This window comes from Sus scrofa, chromosome 12 (genome assembly GCF_000003025.6).
Source record: "Sus scrofa isolate TJ Tabasco breed Duroc chromosome 12, Sscrofa11.1, whole genome shotgun sequence".
NCBI classification, from domain to species: domain Eukaryota; kingdom Metazoa; phylum Chordata; class Mammalia; order Artiodactyla; family Suidae; genus Sus; species Sus scrofa.
Genome location: NC_010454.4, coordinates 51,804,832 through 51,826,197, shown reverse-complemented (window position 1 = coordinate 51,826,197; position 21,366 = coordinate 51,804,832). Strand labels below are relative to the sequence as shown.

General features: G+C 46.6%; 2 protein-coding genes across 5 annotated transcripts in view; one reads left to right on the top strand and one right to left on the bottom strand.

Annotated features, from left to right (window-relative positions):
• The window catches only part of RABEP1 (rabaptin, RAB GTPase binding effector protein 1), a 265,953-nt gene that overhangs the window by 41,983 nt on the left and 202,604 nt on the right, over nucleotides 1–21,366 (top strand). The window lies entirely within an intron of this gene.
• On the bottom strand, nucleotides 6,583–20,575 carry ZNF594 (zinc finger protein 594). Its single transcript, XM_021067742.1, is given in 4 exon segments — nucleotides 6,583–11,159; nucleotides 11,162–11,308; nucleotides 16,041–16,167; nucleotides 18,888–20,575. Coding segments are annotated over 4 exon segments (2,496 nt in total). The 5' UTR covers nucleotides 19,230–20,575; the 3' UTR covers nucleotides 6,583–9,279.

Genomic DNA, 21,366 nt, shown 5'->3' with positions numbered 1-21,366 from the left:
GTTTAGGAAGGCCATGTCCGCACACAGCCTGATGCTGCACACTCTAAAGTGAATCAGATGAAAACTGCTCTTAGGAGTTCCCATCGTGGCGCAGTAGTTGACGAATCCGACTAGGAACCGGGAGGTTGCAGGTTCGTTCCCTGCCCTTGCTCAGTGGGTTAACGATCCGGCGTTGCCGTGAGCTGTGGTGTAGGTTGCAGACGCGGCTCGGATCCAGTGTTGCTGTGGCTCTGGTGTAGGCTGGCGGCTACAGCTCCGATTGGACCCCTGGTCTGGGAACCTCCCATATGCCGCAGGAGCGGCCCAAGAAATGGCAAAAAGACAAAAAAAAAAAAAAAAAAAAAAAAAAAAACTGCTCTTAGGAAGCTTAGAATTTTCCAAGTAGTTATGATGGCTAAAGGTAGACACAATGATATTTAGAAACAAATGTATACATATTTTATCATTACTGTGTTCCTAGGGTTATGATCCTGTGTGTTGTCTCTGATGCTGAATAAGACGTGAACTCTGCCCAAAAGTTTTTCCATACTTATCACATTCATGAACTTTCTCTGCAGTGTGCATTTTCTAATGCCTAACAAGGTCTGAGGCCCATATGAAAGTTTTTCCACATTCATTTCATCCATAGGGCTTTTCTCCACTATGAAATCTGTGATGTTGTGTAAGCTCTGAGCTCTGATTAAAAGACATGCAATGGAATTTCTGTCATGGCTCAGCAGCAAGGAACCCGACTATTATCCATGAGGATGGGTTCGATCCCTGGGTTAAGGATCCAGCATTGCTGTGAGCTGTGGTGTAGGTCGAAGACATGGCTCGGGTCCTGCCTTGCTGTGGCTGTGGCACAGGCTGACAGCTGCAGCTCTGATTCCACCCCCTGGCCTGGGAACTTCCATATGCCTCAGGTTCAGCACCAAAACAACAACAAGATGTTTTAGTTTTGTTTTTTTGTTTTTGTCTTTTTAGGGCCACACCCATGGCACGTGGAGGTTCCCAGGCTAGGGATTGAATCAGAACTATAGCCTCCGGCCTACACCACAGCTCACCATAACACGGGATCCTTAACCCACTGATCGAGGCCAGGGATTGAAGCTGCGTCCTCATGGATACTAGTCAGATTCGTTTCCACTAAGCCACAACAGGAACTCCTCCCTTGGGGTTTTTTTTTGTTTGTTTGTTTTGTTTTTGGCCACCCCATGGCATAAGGAGTTCTCAGACCAGGGATCAGATCCAAGCCGCAGCTGAGGGCTACACTGCAGCTGTGGCAATATTGGATCCTTTGATCTGCAGCGCCAGCCAGGGATCAAACCTGTGTCCTGGCGCTCCAGAGACAATGCTAGTCCTGTTGTGCCACAGTGGGAACTCCCTTTTCCCTGTTTTTTATACCACTCTCCTGTGATTTGGATAGCATTAAGTTCATTTCCCTGGTCTGAACAATTCTGGATAGATGTACTGACAACATGAAATTTCTGCATCTGGAAAGTGTAGGACCAGACCCCGAAATCTGGCGATCAGATCATAAGGCCCAGCCGGCCTTCCTGAACAAAATCTGTATCTCACCACCAAGTGAAATGGTGAATATTTTCTCCTAGAAACTAGATTATTTCTAAATTTACACTTCTCAAATTGGCATGCTTTTCTTATATTCTTGTCTCTGATTATGCCCTGCCCCAAGCTCCTAGTCTTAAATTTTTCCTAAATATTTTTTTCCTACTGTACTAGATTGAATGGTGTCCCCCATATTCGTGTCTCCCCGGAACTTGTGAATGTGACCGTATTTGGAAATAGGGTCTTTGCAGATGTAGTTATATTAAGATAAGGTCATTAGAATGGGCCCTAAATCCAATATGACAGGTGTCATTATAAGAGGGAAATTTGGACACAGAGGAAAGATGACCATATGGAGATGAAAGCAGATACTGGAATTCTGCTGCCACAAACCAAGGAACCCCTGGGGTTACCAGAAGTTGGAAGAGGCAAGAAAGGATCCCTCCCTAGAAGCTTCAGAGAGATCGTGGCCCTGCCAACTGCTTGATTTGGGGCTTATACTTTCCAAAACCATGAGGGAATAAATTTCTGTTGTTTTAAGCCACTCAGTTTGTGGCAATTTGTTACAGCAGCCCTGGAAATCTAATATGCTTACTATGAAGTCCAGTTAATTTTTCAGAAAAAAAGGCGCCAGTCTTTCCATTCCTGTCCTTTTTCACTGCATCACTTGTGGCTTTCCAGATTTCACTAGATTATCCTAAGAGAGTGGGCTCCGGACATAGGCCGCCTGGCCTGCCTCTACCATTTACTTGCTGTGTAATCTTCAGTTACTTAAACTTTCTGTGCCTCTGTTTGCTCACCAGTCAAATAGGGAGAGTAGCAGTAATTCAAAGAGGTTTTGTGAGGATTAAATGAGTCAATACATATAAAGTGCTTAAAATGACACCTGGCAATGAGATCCTGCTGTATAGCCCTGGGAACTATATCGAGTCATCTATGATGGAACATGATAATGTGAGAAAAAAGAATGTATACATGTATGTGTAACTGGGTCACCATGCTGTACAGTAGAAAAAAAAATGTATTGGGGACATAAAAAAAATGACACCTGGCAGAGTTCGTGCTCAATAAATAATGGAGAGTTTAAATTTTGTTACTTGGTTAATAAGTAACCAATTCAGACTGGGCACTGCTGTTAGTTATCCATTGCTGTCATCATGTTCATCACTGTTCAAAACCCTTTAACTCTCCCTGTTCACCACTGTACCAAAGCCGACTTTCTCCAGTTAAATGCAGAAGTAACTGCAAGGCAACAGGAGGTCTCATTTCATTTGCTAGAGGCAGAGTTTGGGGGTGGGAGGGACGAGGATTCATGTAGTGACCCTGACGTTTTAGAGAATAGCTCAACACAGGGAACAGAGACAGTTCTGTATCCCGGAGGGATTCAGAGAACTCTGATTCTTGTTCCAAATCCAGGAACCCACTGCCCTGACCCTCATCCAACCCAGAAGAAACTTCGTTTTGCTAAGGTTCAAGGTCCCCATGAATAACTTTTGGAGTCACCAAAGAAGGTCCTTACCCAGCATCACCCGGTCCCCCTCACTCTCCTGCACTCCGTCCTCCTGGAGACGGCAGGGTGCGTGAACGGGCAGCTCTCCCAGCCCAGCCACCTCCCGCGCGACCTCTGTGCCCAGAGGTAACAGTCCTGGAGGCGCAGGGCCTGGCCGCGCCGCCAGGAGGACCTCAAAGCCGCGGGATGGGGCTGCGAGTGGGAGTCCAGGGGAGGCACCAGGCACTAGCGAGGCCCTGGCGATGAGGCCAGATAAGGGGAGACTGAGACCTGAGCCCAGGAGCCCCGGGCTGCACGCATGGCCACTGTGGGGCCGCGTCGCCGAGCCCCCATCACTGTCCCTGTCACTCGACGCTTCCTCCGCCGCCTTGAAGGAAGCCCAGCAACTGGTCACGGGGGTGTGGGGCCCTTCCGAGGGAAGCTGTAGCCAGGCCGCCCCCTGCCCCCGACAGGCGCCAGATCCAGCGAGTACTCTCCGTCTTCCTAGATCAGCCCCAGGCCCCAGGCGCCCGCTTGGGCCCACGTGTGCGCTTGTTTTCCCGAGGCTCTGAGCCTGCAAAGGGGAGGACCACGTTCCCATCCAGGGTGGGCTGGCGCTAGTGGGGCAAGGAGAAAATTGCAATGAATGCGCTACGGCGGCTGTGCCTGTGGGAGCTCAGTGGACGCGCTCAGCCTGTGAGTGTGTTTCAGGGAAGGCGACTGGAAGAAGTGAGGCGAAGGTGAGGGTATTGGGAGACCATGTGCTGCAGGGCCTAAGAAAATGGGCTTTGGGAGTTCCCCTCCTTGCACAGTGGAAATGAACCTGACCCATATCCATGAGGATGCAGGTTCGATCCCTGGCCTTGCTCAGGGGTTAATGATCTGGTGTTGCCCTGAGCTGTGGTGTAGGTTGTGTATGGGGCTTGGATCTGGCATTGCTGTGGCTGTGGTGTAGGCAGCTCCCATTCGACCCCTAGCCTGGGAACCTCCATATGCCACGGGTGTGGCCAAAAAAAAAAAAAAAGAAGAATAAAAAAAAAAAGAAAATGGGCTTTGGAGTGAGGCAGACCTGGATTGAATGCCAGTTTCTTAACTTAATATTTGCTGGTCTCTGGGCAAATGACTTTGCCTTCTTGACCTTAGTTTCCTGTTTAGAAAACAGGGATAACAGTTGTACCCGCTGAGGCAAAGAGTGCAGGAGGAAATTAGCGATTAGTCCTTGTCATGGTACCCAACACATGGGCAGTGCCAACAAATAATAATGGGGCTGGGTAAGGAGGAAGAGAGCCCTCCTGGCAGAGAGAAGAGCTCGTGGAAAGGTGAGACAGTGGTGCTTAGGTTCTTGGGGGAACTGCTGCTAGTTCAGGGGTAAATGCTCAGTTTAGAAAAGGGAGCACTAGGAGTTCCCATCGCGGCGCAGTGGTTAATGAATTCGACTAGGAACCATGAGGTTGCAGGTTCGATCCCTGCCCTTGCTCAGTGGGTTAACGATCCGGCGTTGCCGTGAGCTGTGGTGTAGGTCACAGACGCGGCTTGGATCCCGCGTTGCTGTGGCTCTAGTGTAGGCTGGTGGCTACAGCTCCAATTCGACCCCTAGCCTGGGAACCTCCATATGCTGCAGGAGTGGCCCAAGAAATGGCAAAAAAACAAACAAACAAAAAAAAAAAAAGGGGAGCACTTGGCAGAAAGGTCCCCATTGCAGTGTCAAGCCTGTCCCTTGTGCCACTTGCCACAGTTAAATTTTACTTATGACTCTCATCAGTCTCTCCTCTGCTATTATAAACTCCCGGGCAGAGACTAGTGTCTATTTCTGCTCACCCCTCTTTGTACCCCCCCCCCAGTGCCTGTGGCATACTAGAAGTTCAGTAAATATTTATCAAAAGAGTAGATGAATAGGGCCAGATCAGAACACGTGCCCCACCCACTTCAGGCTCAGCTTAGTGGGAAACCACTGCAGAAGGTTGGAGAGGGGCGGCACTATCAGATTTGTTCTAAAGAAAGGTCACTCAGTGGAGTTCCTGGTGTGGCACAGTGGAAACAAATCCAGTTAGTATCCATGAGGATGCAGGTTCAATCCCTGGCCTCGCTCGGTGGGTTAAGGATCCAGCATTGCTGTGAGCTGTGGTGTAGGCTGCAGACACGGCTCAGATCCCGAGTTGCTGTGGCTATGGCGTAGGCCGGCAGCTGTAGCTCTGATTCGACCTCTAGCCTGGGAACTTACATATGCTGCAGGTGCGGCCCTAAAAAGAAAAAAAAGGGTCACTAGGGGAGTTCCTGGTGTGGCGTGATGGGATTGGCAGCATCTTGAGAGTGCTGGGACACAGGCTCAATCCCCAGCCAGTCATATTGGGTTACAGATCTGGCATTGCTGCAACTGTGGCCTAGGTGATAACTGCAGCTTTGATCTGATCCCTGGCCCAGGAACTCTATATGCCACAGGGAGGAGAAAAGAAAAAAAGAAAGAAAGGTCACTCAGGTTGCTCTGTACAGAAATGGAAGGAGGGAGGCTGTGGTTATAATACAAGTCAGAGATGATGGTGGCCTCTCTAAGGGCATCAAAAATTAAGAAAGGTGGGCTAAACTGGCAGATTATTGGGTATCATTCCTCTACTATTTTCACACACTCTCTCCCCAGGTGGTGGCAGTCTCACTTCCTATGAACTGCTTCTAGGGAGAAACCTCTCTTAACCCACGTTCCAGTCACCCCTGTTCCTCAGAGATTTCACAGTCTGTTGACTCTGGTCCTGAGTTTAGTTCTTTCTTTTTTTTAAGTTCCCATGAAGGCAAACTTTCATCCTTCACAAGCTGCCTCCCTAACAGGTAGATCTTATTCTGTGGCATTCAGATTTACCAACTGGACAGGAATTTTAATACCTAAGTCTGGTTATTTCATGTCAATCAGGAGTCTGATTAGTAGCTATACATGCATTTGAATAGCAAAACTGAATTCTTTAATAAATGTGGTTTGGCAAACAAATGCTTTTCAAACAGTGGGCACAGGGGATTAAAAAAGAGGGACTTGATGTTTAAAAAATTGGAAACCACTGCATTAAATTACCTTCAAGTCCCTTTTCAATATTGTGCTTATCCTGCAAAACATCATTCATTGTGCAGCACTATAAACACAGGTAAAGTAGATGGGGCACAGGTTTTTGGAATAAACTCTCACTTCCCTTCTTTTATAAAATAGAATGCAGATATGTTCTGGCTAACTAAAGGATTTGATTAGACGCTAAGATGACTCAAAAATTTTAAGTATCTTTAATCTTTAATCCAAGTGTGTCACTGATGATAGCTATTTTGAATTCCTTTTGCATCTCAAGTATATTTAAAGATACTCGCATGTAAAGAGTTCCCGTCGTGGCTCAGTGGTTAAGGAATCCAACTAGGAACCATGAAGTTGCGAGTTCGATCCCTGGCCTTGCTCAGTGGGTTAAGGATCCGGCGTTGCCGTGAGCTGTGGTATAGGTCACAGACGCGGCTTGGATCCCATGTTGCTGTGGCTCTGACGCAGGCCGGCGGCTACAGCTCCAATTGGACCCCTAGCCTGGGAACCTCCATATGCCATGAGAACAGCCCTAGAAATGGCAAAAAGACAAAAAAAAAAAAAAAAAGATACTCTCATGTAAAAATATTATTAGCTTACCTGAGACTGCCAGAGCTTAAACCTTTGAGGCAGGTGCTGGGGACAGGCAGGCTTCCAGAGTGTGTGCCACACGTCGTCCACAAGGAGCCAGTTTTCAGGGGTGGTGTGGCTGGGCTTCTCCACTTCAAGACATCCTCCGCTGTTCAGGACGCCCCTCTGGGGAAGTCACAGCCCCCAACACTTTGAACTTTAACGTGTCATATTCTTTACACCAACCACAAGACACCACTCTATCTTACATATCTCAGGCTTTCCTTGTAGATATTTCATCTTCTGTTTAAAAATGATCAAAGTGCCAGATTCCCTTCTGTGTGTCAACAGAACATGTCAGTTTTTTCATGTAAACCTCACAACTACACCATGAGGCACATTATTTTATCACCGTTACTAATAAGGAAAATGAAGATCAGAGGAATTACAGAGTTTGTTCCAGGTCCTGAAGCCAGTTTGTCACACTGGATTCAAACCCACGTCTGTGCTCCCTCCACTACACCACGTTGCCTTTCCTGAAATAGTTCATCAAATTAAAGTTTTTTTTTTTTTTTTTTTTTAAGTCAGAATCTGGGATCCCCTTGGGATGCATTGCCCACGCCACACTGAAATGCTTGCTTAAATGGTCTCAGCTGACTGGTGTTCTAAATATCCATGGGCTGGGTTTCTCAGCAATGGCATTGCTGCCACTTGGGGCCAGGTAATTCTTTGTTATGGGGAAGCTATATATTGTAAGATATTTAGCAGCATCCCTGGTCTTCAGGTGCCAATGTTTTCTTCCTAGTTGTGACAATCAGTATGTCTCCGGAGGAGTTCCCGTTATGGCTCAGTAGAAACGAATGAGACTAGGCTCCATGAGGACACAGATTTGCTCCCTGGCTTCACTCAGTGGGTTAAGGATCCAGCGTTGATGTGAGCTGTGGTGCAAGTTGCAGATGCGGCTGGGATCTGGCATTGTGGCTGTGGTGTAGGCTGGCAGCTACAGCTCCAATTCAGCCCCTAACCTGGGAACCTCCCTCTATATGCTGCAGGTGTGGCCCTAAAAGGAAAAAAAAAAAAAAAAAAAAAGTCTCCGGATATTGTCATATGTCCCCTAGGGAGCAAAATCATCCCACTGAGAAAAATGATCCTCTCTGTGCATCTCACAAGCTACTCCCACTGGGGAAAGATATGAGGTTGAAATTCTTGCCTTACATTGTCCCATTCAGTAACTTCCTAATCTGACGACTCCTGTAAATTCATAATTTCTTGTTCAGGGTATAAGAAATATGTGATGATTCAGAGACTGTACAGATAGGTAGGGCCTAATTACCAATATCAGTTATTAGGTTAAATGACTGATCTCTCTCGAGTTCTCCTTAGACGCTCCAGTTCTCAAATAATAACAAAGCCCTGGTTCAAGACAAAACCACTCTCGGGAATTCCTGTTGTGGCTCAGCAGTAATGAACCCAATTAGTATCCATGAGGATGTGGGTTCAATCCCTGGACTTGCTCAGTGGGTTAAGTATCCAGTGTTGCCATGAGCTGTGGTACAGGGTGGCAGCTGTAGCTTCAATTCGACCCCTATCCTGAGAACTTCCATATGTCTCATGTGCGGCCCTAAAAAAGAAAAAAAAAAAAAAAAGACAAAAGACAAAACCACTCTCCTCTAATCACCTGACCTTCCACAGTCGCTTTCTTCTAATTCCCACCAACTCATGTCACCTAAATGCTCTGACCTGGCACTTGGTCTGATCCCATTCCCAACACCCACTGTTCTATCCTCGTTCTTCATTTCCTGATACTACTAGGAGCCACCACTCTTTCTCTAGGGAACACTTCACTTGGTTCTTGGGTCCTGGCCTTCAGCTCTCCTGCTGTCAAGTCATTTCTGTTATTTCCTATTTTCTATCAGTAGTGGATCATTTTCGTTTTTCTTTTAATGGCCATACTTGCAGTATATGGGCTTGTGGCTAGGGGCTGAATCAGAGCTGCAGCTGCTGTCTAATGCCACAGCCACAGCTATGCCAGATCTATGCTGCATCTGTGTCCTATGCTGCAGCTTGCGTCAATGCCAGATCCTTAACCCACTGAGCAAGGCCAGGGATTGAACCTGCATCCTCATGGATGCTATGTTGGGTCCTTAACCCACTGAACCACAATGGGAACTGCATTAGTGGATCATTTTAATTAGTATTATCACATATGCATAAGCATATTTTTTAAAGAAGATAAAGGGGAATATGTATAAAGTACGTATCTAAGGGGAAGAATTCATTCCAGAGAAATATTTAATCACCCTAAAGTACTTAAAGCAGGTTTATATTTGTCACTTGAAATGGCTCTTTCCATGAGGAGTTTAGTTTGTTGGCAAAGTGCTTTCTAATGGTTTTAATAATGATGGAAGTCCTCTAAAACATTCTCAAGTAATCATATTCTGGGGGCCATAGTCCAGTGTCAACTCTGAGGCAGAAAAAAGCTATTATGTCCAAGAGCTTTTCCACCTGATTACACTTTTATGTTTCCCATCCAGTAGGGCTCTTCTGTTTTCATTCCTTTGAAAGGTTTTCAGCAATACAAATCTTCTATAATGCAAAAGTTGTCTCCAGCAGGCTTCTACTCCTTTCATCAGGCCTGTGTTACCGATGAAAATAAGTCCTGTTGGAGGACTCTCTTGTGTTCCCCAAGCTCCCTTCCAGTATGACATTCCTGATGTTTAAGGAAAGCTGTGTGCCCACTGAAGGCCTTCTGACAGTTGCTACATTCAACGGGTTTCTCTCCAGTGTGAATTCTCTGGTGAGTAACAAGGTGTGAGTTCTGGCTGAAGGCCTTCCCACATTTAGGGCATCCATAGGGTTTCTCTCCAGTGTGAACACGGTGGTGTTTAATGAGATCTGAGCTGCCCCTGAAAGACTTCCCACATTTATTGCATATATAAGGTTTTTCTCCACTATGAATTCTATGATGTCTTATAAGGTCTGAGCTCTGATTAAAAGTCTTCCCACATTCTTTACATTCAAAGGGTTTCTCTTCTGAATGAGTTACCTGATGTCGGATGAGGTCTGAGCTGCTTTGGAAAATTCTACCACACTGACTGCACTGATAAGCTTTCTCTTCTTGGCGAATTCTCTGCTCTTTTCTAAGCAACTCTTCCTGGCTGAATGTTTCCTCACATTCCTCAAGTTTCTCTCCATGATGAAGTCTTTGATGTTTGAGAAAAGCTGTGTGCCAGATGAATGCTTTTGCACATTCCTTACACTCATAGGGTTTCTCACCACTGTGGATTCTATGATGCTGGATAAGGAGTGAACGCTGTCGGAAGGCTTTCCCACATTCATTGCACTGATGGGGTTTCTCTCCAGTGTGGATTTTCTGATGTGTAACAAGGTGTGACCTCTGGCTAAAGGCTTTCCCACATTTACTACATTCATAGGGTTTCTCTCCAGTGTGAGTTATCCAATGCCGAATTAGATCTGAACTTCCCCGGAAGGTTTTTCCGCACTCTGTACATTCATAAGGTTTTTCTTCCCTGTGAACTCTCTGGTGTTGGATAAGGTCCAAGTCAGAAGTGCAGGCTTGTTCACATTCAACATGCTTTCCAGTATGTAGTCTCTGATGTTTACTAAAGGCTGTGCGCCCAGTGAAGGATTTCCCACATTCGTGACATTCATAGGGTCTCTCCCCGCTGTGGAGTCTCTGGTGTTCAGTGAGGCGTGAATGCTGCCTGAAGGCCTTTTCACAGTTATTGCACTTGAAGGGTTTTTCTCCAGTATGTATTCTCTGATGTGTGACAAGGTGTGAACTCTGACTGAAGGTTTGTCCACATTCATAACATTCAAAGGGTTTCTCTCCAGTGTGAATTCTATGATGTATTATAAGATCTGAGCTTTGATTGAAGGCCTTCCCACATTCATTACATACATATGGCTTCCCTCCACGGTGAATTCTTTGGTGCAGGACAAGGTTCGAGTTTCCCTTGAAGGCCTTCCCACACTCTTTACATTCATAGGGAGTCTCATGGTTATGAACTCTCTTATGTCGAACCAGGTTAGAGCTCTGATTGAAGTCTTTGCCACATTCATGACATACATAAGGTTTCTTTCCTGTATGAATTCTCTGATGTATAATAAGATTTGAACTTTGATTAAAGTCTTTTCCACATTCACTGCATACATAGGGTTTCTTTCCTGTATGAATTCTCTGATGTATAATCAGATTTGAGCTCCGATTGAAAGTTTTCCCACATTGCTTACATTCATAAGTTTTCTTCATATTATCAGTTTTCTGATGTTCAGTTACTTGTGACTCCTGTTTGAAGCTCTGGGCACAGACTTCATATGTGTGGGCGCTTTCTCCTGTAGAAAGTATTTTTCCTCTTTCCTTACATCCATGGCCTCTCTTTCCTGAAACAGCTTCCTTGGGGATCACATTCACATCCCTTATGCCTCTCTCTCGGAAAGGGGGTTGTCCCATTGCATCCTCTAAGGGGCTTACCCAGTTCTTCAGTATCTGTCCTCAGGATCACTGCTTTCCACTAACTGACATTCCTGGAAGATCTCTCTTTGGAGTCTTTCTGATACAGCACTTGCTGAATCTTTTTCTTCAGAAATTTCCATCTTTGACTTCCAATCTTTCATCTTATTCCAGGTTTCAGAATCTGAAATGATAAGTAGACCATCCTATAATTCCTAAAATACAAATTTCACCACTTTCCTATACTGAAAAGTCTCAGACAGAGAAACAAGGAACTTAGAAAAGGACTCTTTCTCCATGGGCCTGAGATTCAGACCTTTTCAGAGGGATTGAGACCACCACAGGAACATGCACCCTCTTGGTGGAGAAGAAATTTGCCAGGGGGCAGGCTGGAGCTGGTGTGTGGGAGCAGCCTATTTGATGGGTAGGAACGTGCTGGGCCCTGTGGCCAGCCCAGAATGGGTTCATAGGAAGCAACCCACTGGGGCAAGTGCCACCAGGCCTCCCACAAGTTGATCTGCTGGCAGCTACACCAATAAATAAAAAATAAAATAGTACATCAGCACCAGGAAGAGAAGTTCCTTCCTTTTCCTATGGCCTTGCATTTCCCTTCAGTATCCTCTGTTGACAAAATCTAGATCTTGTACCAGCTGGCAACAGAGAGATGGTCCAGCTCCAGTAACATAAGCAAAGCAAAGAAGGGTAGATTTGGAGTGGAGCTGAGATGTGCTAAGTGACTAACTGGCCCACTAACCATTCCTCCCAATACACCAGGACAGTTAAACATCTGAAACTATGCCTCAGAATAAAAACGCTAGAGTTGGAGTTCTCATCATGGCGCAGTGGAAACAAATCCGACTAGGAACCATGAGGCGGGTTTGATCCCTGGCCGCTCAGTGGTTAAGGATCCAGCGTTGCCTTGAGCTGTGGTGTAGGTCACAGACGCGGCTCCGATCTGTCATTGCTGTGGCTGTGGTGTAGGTCAGCGGCTACAGCTCCAATTTGACCCCTAGCCTGGGAACCTCCATATGCCGTGGGTACGGCCCCAAAAAGACCCCCCCCCCAAAAAATGCTAGAGTTCCTTGGTAGCCTAGCGGTTAAGGATTCAGTGTTGCCATGGCTGTGGCTTCAGTTCAGTCCCTGGCCCAAGAACTTCCACATGCCATGAGCACAGCCAAAACAAACAAACAAACGAACAAACAAAAAGTGGCTGCTATTTTAATAGAAATCAGTTCTCCCTTTCTCAGACCTGGCATTTTTCTGTATGGTATTCTGGTGGATTGTCTCCTATGTATGGCAATTTTGTGTCCTACTATGATTGAAAGACAGATGGGCTTATTGCTTTTGAGTGTCCATATCATCAAGTCCCTGACCTTGCCCAGGTGCTAAAATACATTTCTGAGCTTGAAAAGCCATTTCACCTTGGCCCTGGGACTGGAACTCTCTAGACAGTCGTCTTTTTGTAATGGATAAGAGGTAACACAGCATAGAGATTAAGAGCATGGACTCTCAACCAACTGTAGGGCACAATGCCTGGGTTTGAATCCTGGCTCCATCACTTACTGACTGTGTGACCTCAGGCAAGACTCAGCAACTCTTACCTCATAGAGTTGTTATGAGGATTGAATGCATGTAAATATATGTAAAACATTTAGAACCATGCTTGGCATATAGAAAGCTCTATGTCAGTGTCAAAGCTGTTACTATTACTCTTAATAATCATTATCCTTTGGCGTTCCCATGTGGCTCAGTGGGTTAAGGATCTGGCATTGTCACTGCAGTGGCTCAGTTCCCTGCTGTGGCACAGGTTTGATCTCTAACCTCGGAATTTTCTCATGCCACAGGTGTGCCCCCCCAAAATCATTACCCTTTATGCCTGAGAGTTATTAATTAATGTGTATCTAGCACAAACTGCCATATCTAGGCTGGATTTTATTTATATAACATTCAAATAAAATACTGCAAAGAATTGGCTTTGTTGGAGTTCCCGTCATGGCTTAGTGGTTAATGAATCCGACTAGGAACCATGAGGTTGCGGTTCGATCCCTGGCCTTGCTCAGTGGGTTAACGATCCAGCGTTGCCGTGAGCTGTGGTGTAGGTTGCAGACGCGGCTTGGATCCCGCGTTGCTGTGGCTCCGGTGTAGGCTGGTGGCTACAGCTCTGATTCAACCCCTAGCCTGGGAACCTCCATATGCTGCGGGAGTGGCCCAGAAAATGGCAAAAAGACAAAAAAAAAAAAAAAAAAAAGAATTGGCTTTGTTGTAATTATCTTTCAAAGTGGTCTTTTTGGGGTTTTGTTTTGCTATATCATGTTCAAAATTTAGAAACACATTATTAAAAGATAGTAAAGGTATTTCTCAAAACTCAGCGAAAACAATGACAAGTGAGGTGAACTCCATCTTCAAGTGAACATTAAACAACGGGAAATTGATTTTGTAGAAGAGAAAAATAAATGCTTTAAACCACGACAATGTAAAAATAATTATGTTCTACAAATTGCACTGTAAGGAGGAGAGGCAGTGGGAGAAAGTAGAAATTGTGCCAATCTGTCTGTCATGACAGGGAGCGACAGCATCTGGAGCAGACCCAGGCAGTTTTAACAGAAGACCCATAGCTTAACATGCTTCATGGTCAGTTTTCCCCCCCTAATTTTGAGAAATAATCTTTTAAAGTTATGGAGAAACACTCTTTTTGTTCTACTTCTGATCATAAAAATACTACAAGCTCATTATAGGAAAAACCAAAAACAGAGAAGAGCACAGAGGAGAAGCTAGTAAGCACCTCTAATCCCATGATCTTGCCACCCAGAGATGACCACTGCCAACATCTTATTGTGTATGCTCCCAATCTTATTTCTGGGCATACATCTTTTTCTGACATAAAAATGGGATCCCATTACCCATGCCCTTATGTCTGTCTTGTGACACTGGAGCTGGATCCCGTAAACAGTCCCACTTTGTCCGCTGGCTTAGTCAACAGGGTGCTGGAGGAACACCGGCAGCCACAGGAAGAGAAAGGGCTTTCTCTTCCCGGTACCTGTGAGCTGATCTGTTTTCTGGTGGGGCTGTCAAATCAGCATAAGGGAGACTTGATGGCGTGGACCAGCTCTGGCCTGCCCGTACCCTCCAATGAGTTTTTCTGCCACCCAGCAGGCTTTGCCGATAGATTACCTCCAGCCTGCCTGCACCCTTCAGTGAATTTCTGTGCCATCTGGCAGGCCACACCTACAGACCAGCTCTGGCCTAAGCCCTCGGATAAGTTTCTTTACACCCACAGGTTGTGCTTCTTTGCGGCCACAACCTATCCCAAAAAATCTGAATCCCAGCTTGAAGGGTGGGGAGTCCTCTTCTAAATTCATGGTTCCTTTCTTATTTACTCTTCCTTAGTCCTAGAAGTAAGACTGCTTCCTGTGTTACCTGTTTCTATGTTCCTTAGAATACAGACTATATTCCTTAGTCTTCCTTGAACCCTTTTAGTAGTTAACTAGCTGTACTAGTTAAATGTTCCTTATTCTAAATGTCCTTTGTTTAAACTCCTGGTAGCGTTTTTGTCTCCTGACTGGATCCTGACTGATGCAGATACACATTATCATTTCACTTTAGAGCAAAGTGAAGATGATATGAGAATAGCGAGGGGCTCAGAGAGGAGAAACAAAAATGTGTTTAGCAGTAGGGTTAAAAGGACTCCTGTCCAAACGAATCACCAGGACCAGCCTTTGCCACAGACAGGGGGATGGCAAGCAGCCAGTCCTTACTCCCACACAACACTGCCTGCAGAGATGGTACCAGTCTCTGCTCAAAATTTCCATCCAGTTCCATGGGTCAAAGGAAAAGGGAGTCACTGAAGGAAATCTTCCCAAGAGGACGTGGAGAGAAGGTGCAGTATCTCAAACACAGGCATGACCAGAGGTGAGTCCTCCTCTCCAATCCAATGAAGCTGAACTTGGAGATTCCGGGAAAGGGCATCAGTATTTCATGTGGTTCACTGATCTGTTCACCTAACTTCCATTAACTAAGCACACGCCCCTTATTCCTGCTGCATTCAGTGTTGGCAATACAAAGGCGAACATCCCTGCCCTCAAGGAACTTACAGTTCAGTAAAGGGAGATATGTGTGTAAACGGATAACAGGACGGTGTGCCAGTGCTGGAATAAGGCGAGCCCTGTCCACTGTGGGAGAACCTGAATCAACAGAACATGGTAATTGCATGTGGAGAAAGAAAGGAGTGGAGTTCCCGTCGTGGCGCAGTGGTTAACGAATCTGACTAGGAACCATGAGGTTGCGGGTTCGATCCTGGCTTTGCTCAGTGGGTTAAGGATCCGCGTTGCCGTGAGCTGTGGTGTAGGTCGAAGATGCATCTCAGATCTGGTGTTGCTGTGGCTCTGGCGTAGGCTGGCGGCTACAGCTCCGATTGGACCCCTAGCCTGGGAACCTCCATATGCCACAGGTGCGGCCCTAGAAAAGGCAAAAAAAAAAAAAAAAAAAAAAAAAAAGACAAAGAAGTCAAGAATGACCTTCAGTTTTCTGACTTAGGAAATGGGTGGGACATGGTGCTCTTTATGAAGACAGGGGTCAGAGAAGGAAGAGTAGGTTTTCAAGGTGGGAAGAGTAAGTGTGAGGATCTGAAGATGAGTTGCGTTTTGGTCATCGAGTGGTTTCTCACAGGACTGGAAAGAAGAGACAGGGCAAGCTCAGGGAAAGCCAAGGAGCTGTCAATTTCCAACTCCACAGACCAGGCTAGATGGCTTTCCACAAAGAGCAGAAGCATCTTGCCGCCAAGAGTCAAAGCCATTGAGAATCCTTAATCCTCCCATTCTACTGAGGTCTTTCAAACCTTTTCTTGCTTTTTTGTTTTTCAACCAAAACCCAGAGAACTCGGGGTGTTTGGAGTCTATGTGAGAGGACACAGGCCTTACCTAGTGAGACCAGCTCTGTCTCCTCTTCCAGCATCTCTTCTGCGCAGGAATCCCACTGAGTGTGGACCTGGAGCCCAGCACCCCTTCGTGATTCATTCACAGCCACTTCCTGCCACATCCTGAATTCCTAAACAGAAGTTCCTCCTCTGTAACCCCCAGTGGGGAGTTGGCAGCAGCAGCTACTCCATACCTTCTCTTTTCTTTTAAAATCTCTACGACTTTACGCAACCCCTTGGTCTCAGTAGATAATCTTGCCCCGCTTTAAAAATGTGTGAGACTCAGGGGTAAAAATCACCTCTCGTTACTCTCTCTTCTTCTTTTTTTGGGGGAGCAGGGGCTTTTTAGAGCCACATCCTTGGCATATGGAAGTTCCCAGTCTAGGGGTCAGATCAGATCTAGAGGTGCCAGCCTAAGCCACAGCCGGATCCTCATGGATACTAGTCGGGTTTGTTTCCACTGAGCTACAACAGGAACTTCAATCTTTTTAAAAGACTGCTCTGACAGCTTTACAGAGTCTTTGTTTTGTGCAAGATTGGAGGGTGCCAGGCTGAAAGCTGGGATACAATTAGGACACAAGAGCAGTACCTATGATGGAGACTGTTAGGGCCTAAGTGAGCTCCTGGCACTGGGGACAGCGAGGAGTGAACTGAGGGAGTGTATTAAAGAAGAAGAAAAAAAAAAAAAAAAGGCAGAACAGGTGCTGTCCTGAATGGAAGTGTAAGCGAACAGAGCACGTGTTAAGAATGACACCCAAGTTCCTAACTCTGACAAGTGCCTGAGTTGGAAGTGGGAGTGAAAGAGTTGGGGAGGGGGAGGAGCTGGTGAATTCCACTTGTTGTAGTTGACGGACCTGGGGAGCATCCAAGAGGAAATGTCCAGCAAGCCGACGGATCAGGGAGTGAGAAACTCAGGAGGAAAATCTAGAATGGACACACAGACTTTGGACTGTGTATATGAGCAGTATCTAAAGCAGAAAAGTCCCACTGGAGGTTATAGCTTGGAGGCAGCTGGAATTCTGAACAACAGGCTTTGGAAGCAAGCAGAACCAAGTTAGAATCCTGGCTTCTTCATCTCCCTCAACCATCATTTCTGCAAGGGGAAAACAGACATAATACCACTTATTCCAAAGTGTTACTGTGCACACAGAGAAAAACCCACCCCAAAGTACAGAAGGGAACACGCGACTACTGAATAAGCCTCTGGAGTGTAAGCTCCATGGGGGTGGGAGTCTTTGTTTTGTGCAGTGTTGGAACAGCACCTGGACCATCATGATTGCTCAATTAAAAACCCCTGAATAAACGAATTGTAGGTTAACTCTCTTCCCTCTTCCCCTTGTCTAAATAATCCCAGAAATTCTCTTCTCGATTAGCTTCCATACTGCATGGTACTCCACCCACTCTACTTTGTTGTTGTATTTACCCTTTCAGCTTTTCCTTCCATTAAATGCTGGTGGTACTAAGGCTCAGCCAAGTCCTCTCCTTTTACAGTCAGCGTCTCACTGACCATATCACCTCTGGCTTCAGTGATCACCTTTGTCCAGAATGAATCATAAATCTACAACTCCTTTTCATCACCTACATTTCAGTCTGTGTCCAAAATGCATCTCCAGGGAGTTCCCGTCGTGGCTCAGTGGTTAACGAATCCGACTAGGAACCATGACGTTGCGGTTCGATCCCTGGCTGGCCTTGCTCAGTGGGTTAAGGATCCGGCATGGCGGTGAGCTGTGGTGTAGGTTGCAGACGCGGCTCGGATCCCTAGTTGCTGTGGCTCTGGAGTAGGCGGGTGGCTACAGCTCCGATTCGACCCCTAGCCTGGGAACCTCCATGTGCTGCGGGAGCGGCCCAAGAAATGGCCAAAAAAAAAAAGCGTCTTCAGTCCAGTGTCTTACTGACAGCCAAGACGAATCAAATGCCTAAAAACTCATCATTTGCTTCTAAACATATACCCTCTTCTTACTATTTCTGGCCAAATGACCAGTTTTCATTGAACAAATATTTAATGCAAGCCTACAGTGTCTGGGCACTGTTCTACACTCTGGTGAAGAAGACACAGCCCCTGCCCTAATGGGGATTGTATTCTAGGGGTTTCTAAGCCAAAAACGAGTTTGCTGCCACATAAAGTGTGATCCACACACCAGCAACTTGAGTCTCAGATACACACACGCATGAAACCAGATAGTAAGTGCTTATGAATTAGACACTAAATAAGCCCTAGTTGAATAAACTAAAAAAGATGAAAAGCTTAATGAGGGAGGTGGCAATCCTGGAAGGCTTCCCAAAGAAAATGACTTCTGAAGCTACACTTCAAAGAATATGCAGACCTTTACAAAGACGAGACTAGCCAAATCCCTCTCTCTTCTGAACTCCCAACAGTACCAATATTTTAGCTGGGGTGTTAGGGCATGTCTGAACCATACAGTTCATTCCTGTGGTTCAGTCTAGGCTTCCCAACCGGGTTGTCAGTTATTCCTGGAGCGTAGAAACCAGATCTTGTAGTTAGATCTACAAACGCGCCTGGCACAGCTGGGCAAGGAACAGGGTCAATTCATGCCTGGCGGTTGATTCCGGACAGGGATCAGGGGGCGGGCGAAGGATGCAATATGCTGTTAGGGAACTGAAACAGGCTGGAGAAGGGGGACGCAGCGGGGGGCGTCCATACCCAGAAGAGGGCCCAGGGCATAGAAGGCCCGGCCGCGTGCGCACCGTCCCAAGCTTCCTGAGGCTCTAGCCTCTACCCACTCGGAGACAGGAGGGGTCGGCGCCCACCCGAAGATCTGTTCTCCACCCCGCTTCCCGGGGGCACCCAGGCGCGGGGGCCCCCAGCTCTGCGAACTCAGCGGGGTCTCACCTCCAGGCCACTAGCCTCCCGCTCGACCGGGACCCCATCCACGGCCAGCGCGTCGGGCGCGATGCCACCGTTACGCACACCGCGGCCCCGGCGGCCGGCCACTTCCGGCGGGCTCCCCCAGGCGGCCGTCCCCGGCCCGGCCGCGGGTCTCCCTCCGCAGACTCGGAGGGCTGGGCGTCGTCCGCTGGGGCTCGCGTGAGCCGAGTCCTGAGGGTCCTGCGCGGCGCAGGTTGGTGCACCTGCGGGCGCTGCGCCACGTGAGCGAGGCCACCAGCGAGACGAAGAGACGACGAGTCCTCCCGGAGTCCTAGACGCGCCCAGGGCCGGCCTGGGGCCGTGCATCTGGGTAGGCGGCCCCACCAAATAAACCCATTTTTGTTCTAACTTAAAAATTTTTTTCCCCGTGCGTGCCTTTGTGGTCTCATTCGTTGCTGCCTTCCGTTCGCAATGCGCTGTCAAAGGCTTAGCAGTACGGAAATAAACAAGGATAGCGAAATATTTCAAGGGGAAGTTCTGCAAAGAGACGCTCAGAAAGACAGTATGGGTGAGCCCACTATTTATGGGCTGTGTTACTTTGGGCAAGTTACTTGTCCTCTCTGAGTCCTATTTAATGGATTATCCTTTCTTTCCTCACTGCTTTTATTTTGTTTTGTTTTGTCTTTTTTCCTTTACTAATTTTATATTATTATTATTTTTATCATTGCTTTTTAGGGCTGCACCTGCAGCATATGGAGGTTCCCAGGCTAGGGGTAGAATCAGAGTTGCAGCTGCTGGTGTATGCCACAGCCACAGCAACACCAGATGTGAACCACGTCTGTGACCTATACCGCAGCTTGCAGCAACGCTGGATCCTTAACCCACTGAGGAAGGCCAGGGATCAAACCGCATCCTCATTGATACTAGTCTGTTTGAAACCAGAGAGCCACAATGGGAACTTCCCTTCCCTCACTGATTTTAAATGCTGTCTGTCCTTAACTAAGATTACATTTGTATTTGGTTATGTATTTTGGGTACTTTTTGTCCCTTCTTAATATGTTTTAAAATCTCACAGGGTTAGTCCTCTCTCCATTTACTCTGTTGTTTTCAGAAAAATTGTGGCCATGGATATTTTCTTGCATGTCTTATATTACTTTAGACGTAACAAAAGATTTTTTGGGTTTTTTTGTTTGTTTGTTTTAAGAACTAAGATCTGCCAACATCAGAAGAATGAAAATGGAGAGCTGAGGGACGAACAGTAACTTCAGTTTTGTTGAGAAATATAAAGTCATCTTGAGGGTAGTTTATTTTGGTTTTTTTTAGACCTTTTTTTTTTTTTTTTTCTTAAAGAACCCAAAACTTTCTGATCTCATCTGGGTTTCACGTGCTGCCCCCGCAGCCGTGGGGATTCATTATGTAATTCATTTGCTCTACAAATATGTAGGGCTCTCTGCCACGCATTGGGAATGCAGTGAATATTGAGCAAAACCCAGGGTCCTCTGATGGAACTTAGAGTCAGGAGGAGGAGATATTTAAAGCATTCCTTGAATAAACATGAAGTGATTATAGCCGTGCACACTATGCTGGAGAGGACATGATGCCCTAGGAGTTTATCATAGAAGATGTGACTGCAGGAGTTCCCGTCGTGGCATAGTGGTTAACGAATCCGACTAGGAACCATGAGGTTGCGGGTTCGGTCCCTGGCCTTGCTCAGTGGGTTAAGGATCCAGCATTGCTGTGAGCTGTGGTGTAGGTTGCAGACGTGGCTCGGATCCTGCGTTGCTGTGGCTCTGGCATAGGATGGCAGCTACAGCTCCGATTAGACCGCTAGCCTGGGAACCTCCATATGCCGCGGCAGCGGCCCAAGAAATAGCAAAAAAGACAAAAAAAAAAAAAAAAAAAGATGTGACTGCAGGGTAGAGCCTGGGAAGGCCTCTCTGCCATCACGCTCTCCCTGAAGGGTTAGGCAGATGAAGGGCAGTGAAGCGATAGAAACCCACATCTGCTGGAACATAACCTGGCTCATGTAACTGCAAAGTCCAGGGGCTTGACTGGCTTCCAGAAAGACCAGCGTTCAGGGATTTAAGCATGGACACCAGGACTCTTTTCTCTCTCTCTCTCTGTCTCTTCATTTTGCTTTTCTCTGTGTTAACTTCATAAAATTTTTTTTTCTTCCCCACATGGAGGTATGTTCCAGTGAGCAGGATTACAGCAAATACAGAACAAGGACTCTGGTTCTGCTTGGATCACATGTCCAACCCTAGACCCATCACTGTATCCAGTAGATGAGGTACCTTGATGGACCAGCTAGAATGACCTGTAGGAAAAGGGAGCCAGATGTCACAGATGTCATGGCCAGACCCATCAGGAGATGGAAAGAAAAGTCGGTTTGGGTTTTTTTTTTTTTTTTGCTTTTGCTAGAAAAACGAGACAGCTCTTAGGACAGACAAAGTAGTAGATGTAGGGGGCAAGGAACAGGCAGCAGAAACTGTGTACTCCTGTT